We start from the raw sequence: 7358 nt of genomic DNA, 5'->3' as shown, positions 1-7358 counted from the left end.
TGCACAGTATGGGTTTTGAAGGATTTAAGAGCTAAATGAGCTAAATCACCAAACAGTAGCAAGATTTTATGTGAAAATATATTTTATTTCTGTAAAAAGGTCCATAGCAAGTGACAATGGCCCCTTAATGAGCAATAGTGACGTTACTAGTCATTAATCAAAAACATTGCTTCAACATGCCGAAAAGAAAAGAAATTCTTTGAAAAATGTTAACAAAAAAAAAAACAAAAAACAAAAAAACAAAAAAACATATTTACAGATGAGTTTCAAAAAAGTGGTTACAAAACCCCTCAGATTTACAAAAAAATGCTTCAGTTCTCCACGGGATGCTTAATGGAAGTTAGCTCAGACCACAAGAATAAAGCCTCTCTCGCTGTATGAAAATACCATACGTCAAAATCACCGACCCCAGCAATGTACATTATACACACACCGACTTTCAGCATACTTCAAACTCGGCCTTCACTGTGTCCAGTGAGCCCGCAAAAAAACTACAAATATGTTGTAAAAGCAAAAAGAACAGCAAGGTACTATAAACACATAAATAGATTCATAAATAAGGCCGAATACAGGTATAACACCATCATGCATGCAGTCAATAGAAGTACAGCGTAAGTAAACATTGAAGTAAGACTAGACGAGGTCTTGTAAGGCTAATAAGTTACTGTGGCCTAACGTACTCCTACTAGCAGAGTCCATTTCAGAAGCTAGCATACAGCACAGTGACCGGGCCTGTGCGTTCCTTAGCAGTTTTCAGTAGCAGGGTTAACAGCAGGCTTTCAGATTATATAGTGCAGCTTGGGGAGCATCGCTAGCCTAAAAAACAAGAGCGAGTTACATACAGGCTACAGGTAGAGAGAGAGAGAGAGAGAGAGAGAGGGAAGGGAGAGAGAGCTTGACTGTACAATGCAGTGCCTTCAGTTTAAGTTAATCAAGGCTGCAGTCATTAAAAGATACATGTTAATACAGTCAGTGAAACTACATCCGGTGTTTGGAGGGGACCCAAGTGATTGAAAGAAATGGAGTCGCTGCTGGTTTGACTCCGCCCCCTAATCGGCTGGTGTTCAAATACTGGTCTCTGAGTGGTCAGCTTGCAGAGCACCTAAGGGTTTGGCAAAGAGTGTGAAACTAGACTGCTTTTAAACACATGAAGCTGATCAGCTACACAGTAAAACTGTTGCTGTTTGAACTTAAAGTAAGTAACTTGGCTGACTCTGAATTTTGAGTTCATTGAACTTCTTATAGTTAACAGAACAATATGAATGTGTTAGCTTATCTGAAGTGCAATGAAAGTTACTCACCTTTAAGTGAAAGGGGGATTTTCTAAATGTCTGTATAATACATACAATAAAGTCATTCAGAGTAGCATGAGATGTGAAATGGAACGTTCTAGAAAAACGTACCAACTCCGATTTCTTTAGAGTGATGATGAAATTTGAATTTAATTTGCTTTCCAGAAGATCCAGTGGCTCTCTGTCTTCTGAGTGTTTATATGTAATACTGATGATGGTAAAATGGCTGTAAATCTAAAAAAATATATTTACGTTTTTAGCCTTACGTCACCTTGCATGGGCCTCTCCAGCAGGAACAGATCCAAAACACATTTTAGGCCAAATCATCTCACAAAACTATTCTAAAATAACATGTCAGGCATTTCAAAACATCTTTCAGTGAGGTAGCTTTTACGTCACAGTGGCCAGTAACCCCAATCATAGAAGTCTATTGCCACACTTGCTCCAGCCAATAAATTTCTTCAGTAGCCCCTGATTGGCAGATGTATTAGTGTTAAGGAAAGGGAAGCAGCATGTTGAATGTATGCTGGACTTAAGGAGTCCATGAGGAGGGTTGGTGACCACTGTTTTAGGGCCATTAAACGATTCAGACGTCTGGTTCCTATCACCACCACTGTCAACCGCTCTGAACTATGAATAACTGTTTACATCTAAACTCTGAATTTAATTATGCAGACATTTTGTAGTGGAATCCCCCTTTAACACATAAACCTTTTTACAGTGCAGCAGTTAAACCTGAGAAATGATTTCATGGCTCCTGTAAGGACACCTAGAGACCATATGTACACAAAACAGACACAAACAGACCCTATGCAACCGATGTGGTCAGTCACCAAAAGCAAGTGTAAAAACAAACAAAAAAGTACTGCATATCGGACTGTAAAGAGAGTGTGAGAGTGTTTTTTTCTTTTACTCGGTGGTACAGACGCAACGCTCCAAAAATGGAGGACAATAACCTTAACAAAGCTCTACTGAAAAATGGAACTCTCCCTCTGTACCACACAGAGTTAAACCTAACATCCTTGTTTCAGTTCAGCTACACACGAGTTACTGAAGCTCTGTCTGAGAGACTGAGAAAGGCAAAGGCAGCCAAAACACTGCTCCACACAACAGCCGGCCTTCAGAGGGAACCTGCTCTAAAGCTAATCCTTTACAAACACTGAAAAACATCATACTTCAGAACATAGATTGCAACTACTGCCCAACCTACGGATGCTTTTCGAATGTGCTCAGATTCTTTTGACAAGCCAGGATAGAATGAAGTTACATAAACCCAAATTAGGGACACAAACTTTGGCAATTTCTTTTGACTGATGAACGAGGGCCGTTAGTCGAAGATTAAGTGTTAACCACCAAGCCTAAAATCAAGCAAGCCACCTTTGAAGCCGATGTAAAATACTGAAACATATTGAGATTTCAAAAAGTGCTACTTATATGGGCTGTGGGGGCAGATCAGGCCAGGCATCAGCGTGTATATCAAGTAAACAGCCCAAAACCGTAATACAGGCCCAGATCCTACATTTTTCTTGTGTTATGCACTTTACTTTGAGGTGTACTTAAGACACCTATGTGGCTTTACATGCCAAAATTAATTTTTAAACTCATTTTCCAATCCTTTAGCCTTGCCTTTAGGACCTAAAAATTGTAAATGAGCTCTGCTCTGATTGGCCGCCCTGTGATGAAACACCCTTTAGAACTTCTTGGATGTACATGTGTAAGGTTTTGTGACATCCCAATAACACTGTATTGAAAACAGGTTGTTTTTGCAGCTTAGCTTCCATATGTGGTCTGTATGGAATGGTTTGTTTTGAAAGTCTTCCATTTCTAAAAAGCAAGGGAAACTCCAATTCCACTACATGGGCCTTTTAAATGTTCTCTACATAAGAATGCAGTTTAGTTTTAACTATAATATGTTCATGTTTATATGACCAAAGGCTAAAAGCTGACGCAGTGACTTAAATGTAAAGCGATGGGCTAGTCTAATAATGTCCTGTAGGGTAGCGTTCACAAGGCTACATGACACCTAAATGGCTTCAGGATAACTAACAAAGGCCTAAACAATAAAGCCATAAGCCACCAGAGGCCATGTAGTACAATGATTTTATCACAGGTAGTTACCATGTAATTAGGCACGAAGCAGTCGAGGCAAAATCCTCATTGCCTGTGATGATAACAAAAAGTCATCTTTGTTTCAGCCACATCCTTACTGCATAAACAGGGCACTATTTGGGTGTGGAGGTGAGAAGCACACTATTTAGAGAGAAGGGCGGCTGTTTGAGATTCGGCCTGGGTTTGTTGCTACTTATTTGAAGCATATAAGGTGTTCAAGGAACATATGCTGTAGTCTTTTATACTGCATTTATTTTTACAATTAATCATAGAATAATTTAAAGCCTGGTGGAGCTGTTTAGCTGAAGTTGCATTCTGAGCCCCTCAGTTTAAACAAAACCGTGTCCTTGCTTCATTTATACACTCATCCATGCAAGAAGCAATACAGTTACCGGTCATAAAGCACAAGGATTTTCATGATTTGGTGCAGAAACAAAGAACTAAATTGTTGGGAGGTGGTCACAGGTGCGCATATATCGTGTATTTAATGACATATTCAAACATGACTCAGCCAATCAGTTTTTAGAACTGTAACAGTTTTAAAAACCTTTATAAATACTTTTCCAATAGGCATCCTTTGTCATAAAGTTTGTATCTGCCAGTTTTAATTTCAAGTGAACATAACATCTGTGTCTGGTATGTCTGGCTATGTTTTTTTTGACATCAGGCTGTGTTATGACACAACATTGTAGCTCAGTGTACGTCACAGTCACAATATGCTAGTAATATGGTACAGCTTGCCCAGCTAGGTTGCTACAACAAGAGAGCATTTTCTCTGGTGAGTGTCTTTTCACCATTTCAGATTTAAGCTGTGTCATCATCAGCATTATGTCATTGTGACATGGTGAAATACACTAAGCTGCAAAGCTTTGGCTCAACATACTTCAGTGTCTCTGTGAAACAATGAATATGGTACATCACTGTAGTTGAAAGGTGAGCTTGAACCCTACTATATTTAGCTGCATGCTGCATTCTTTAAGAGGCCCATCTAGTGGAAATAACCGTCTACTGTCCTGTCAAGCACTTCAAAAACGTCCCCATTCAAACAGGCACGGCTGTTTATTGGAAATAAGTCAAATTAACACGTTTTTAAACCAACAGCATTTGTCAAACAACTGTTCGTTTGTCGGTTAACGTTTGATCAGTTAAATGTTTTCATCCCCGACATTTGATTTTATTGTTGAGAGAGGGATGTGTAAGCTGAGAGCTCAGAAAAACCACTTCCACCTTAAGAGAACTCGAGTGACCATGATTCAACTCAACCGAACAGAACACTAACAACAGGAGTCTTATTATTGTGCTTGACTTCTGCTCAAAATTCTCAAAACAGCAGTTTCCTTTAATGCATTTTAAAGGAATGGTGTTGTGAAAAATCTAATTTACACGGTTTTCCACTTAGCCCAGATGCAGTTGATCAACCGAGACATGTCTAGAGTACAAATTTTGCTTCTTTGTTTCAGAACAGGAGCTAAAAGCCTAACGCTGATAAACACTACGATTCAATAGTCACCCAAATCTTTTCCATAAATACATCCCCATCACCTCTCTCAGCCCTTTGCAAACTTTTGCATTCAGGCCTTCATTAAGTTTGCACAGACTTGATGTAGTTTAGGACAGTATGACTTACTGTGAGCTACAAAAAAAAAACTTTACTGTGCAGCTGCATGCTGTGCAGCCATCTTAGACAATGGGGTTCTGTGCCAAAATCCACCTCCCCTTTGTGTGTACGACCATGGACTATGGAGTTTGCTCATGATTTCTGTTGTTTCTATTTACAAAAGACTGTTGATCTTGATCAACTATATGTTTATAAATAGTATCAGCTGTTTATAGTAGCAACACCTGCTGTCTAAAATGGCTGCCCACACTCTTCAGCTACACGGTTTTGTTCGTTTAAAGTTCAAAGCAAGTCACAGTGGGTCCTAAACCACATCCACAGGTCTGTGTGATGTTGTGTATTGAAGACGATGCAGTTAGAGCAGGTTAAGAGAAATTTTAGGGATGTATTTACAGAAAAGATTTGGGTGAGAACACTTCTAGTGCTTGTTAGCAACATTAGCCTTGTAGCTCTGGCGTTAAACTAAAAAGCCAAATTTAGACACACAAAATGTCTTGGTTAATCAACTACACTTCAGAGGGGTTCAGAGGAAATTTGTGTTAATTTGATTTGTGGACAAACCATTTCTTTAACCATTTGGTCTCAAAAGTCTTACATGCTTTTGAAGGATAAATAAAGTGGCAAGTAGAGACGAAATCGATCCAAAAAAAAAAAAAAAAAAAAAATCACCAGTCGAGGAGAGTAACATCTCCCCCCACAGTAAGACAATGTGTCTCTACCCCCTCCAATCACCCACACGAACCATCGAAACAACATACAGACAAACCAGCATCGACATGAAAAAGTGCAATTAGCAAATTATTCAAGGTAACAGTCTTTCACATTTATTCCTTCTTACTGGAGCCCAACTTCTTGAACAGCTTCTTGCCTTTGGAGAAGAAGCCTTTTTTCTTCTTCTCTGGTGGGGAGGTCTCGGTGAGAGAGGAGTTTTCCACAGGCTGTAAAGGGGGTGCTGTGGGTGCTAAGACTGGGGAGGGGTCGGAGTTTGTGTCTTGGTGCTGGTCAGGGTGCTGGATTGGTTCTGACAGGGCTGCTGGACTCTCCTCTGGGGGAGCAGATATTACAGCGTCTGTCTGCTCTAAAACAGCAACATGGCTCACCTTCAGAATAGAGACAAACACGTATGTCACTACAGCAAAATAATGTAGAGAGATTCAACATAAAAAAGACAATAAAACAAAAAATTTACCCTAACATATGCAAAATGTAGTCAATCAGTCAAGCCTGTTATCTACAAAAACAAAGGTATGCTGCACAGCTAAAAACATAGCAGCAGTCATTTTAAAGCCTGAATTTGATCTTTACTTTTAGCAGTTTTTGTAGACAATAGTAAGTCATAGTGTCAGAAACCACTTGAAATGATTTGATAAGGGGAATTCAACCAATTTTTCAAAATCTTTGTGCAATTCAACAGTAGAAATGTAAACAAAGCCATTCAGAGTGGTTTGATGGGAAGTGATTCATTGTCGAGAAACTTACAGCCTGAGATTTCTTCACAGTGGTGGGGATTGGGGTCACAATGTATGCAACACAAATATGCCAAAACCACCAGTGAACCTGTTTATGTATCTCCTGAGTTTTTATATGCAAATATATGTTTCTAATGACAGTGCTTAATCTGAATAAACGTTTCCTTTAGAAAAACTTTTTTTCTTTGCCTCAAATGACTCTACAAGTACCTCCCCACCCCAAATAGATTCTAAAAACACATGTTAGGTCAAATCCTTCCCAAGAAACTATCATAAAAAATGTATCAGACATCAAGCAGTGTTTTCATAACCACTTCATGCAATAACTTTTTGTGAGGGAGCTTTCACAGGTATTAACTCTATGCTGTCTGGTTCCTATCACCACCACTGTGAGCAATTCTGACTCATGCAGTTCCTCTAGAATGGAGCATTTCACGTCAAACCACTCTGAAAGACTTTGTTTACATCTTAAAGATCTGATTATGCAGAAATTTTGAAAAATCTGTGGAATTCCCCCAGTTAAAGGGGAATTCCACCAGTTTTTGGAAATGAAATTGTTGTCTTACAGAAAGTTATTACATGAAATGGTTATGAATATGCTCTCTGATGCCAGACATTCTGTGATGCCAGTTCTGTGATCATTTTGAGAGATGTTGGCCTTAAACATATTTCCAATATATACTAATGGAAAGAAAATGTATATTTTCATTAATAGACACTGATCCTTGGTTCCTATCACTACCACTGTAAAGAAATCTGTGAGTCTGTGAGTTTCACTACAATGCAGTATTTCACATCAAACCACTCCGAATGACTTTGCTTATATCTCAATGAATCATGCAGAAATTTTTTTTATTTCAGGCAGGTATG

General features: G+C 39.0%; 1 protein-coding gene across 4 annotated transcripts in view; it reads right to left on the bottom strand.

Annotated features, from left to right (window-relative positions):
• Positions 1 to 3988: 3988 nt before the first annotated feature.
• The window catches only part of LOC108437656 (peripheral-type benzodiazepine receptor-associated protein 1), a 165408-nt gene continuing 162038 nt past the window's right edge, over positions 3989 to 7358 (bottom strand). For all 4 annotated transcript variants that reach the window (XM_017714887.2, XM_037533376.1, XM_037533378.1 and 1 more), the window contains one exon: positions 3989 to 6119. In XM_017714887.2, the coding sequence (XP_017570376.2) occupies positions 5844 to 6119 (276 nt within the window). In that variant the 3' untranslated portion in view covers positions 3989 to 5843. The remainder of the gene's footprint in view (positions 6120 to 7358) is intronic.

The sequence above is a fragment of the Pygocentrus nattereri genome, chromosome 23 (genome assembly GCF_015220715.1).
Source record: "Pygocentrus nattereri isolate fPygNat1 chromosome 23, fPygNat1.pri, whole genome shotgun sequence".
NCBI lineage: Eukaryota > Metazoa > Chordata > Actinopteri > Characiformes > Serrasalmidae > Pygocentrus > Pygocentrus nattereri.
This window is presented reverse-complemented; position numbering and strand designations above follow the sequence as displayed.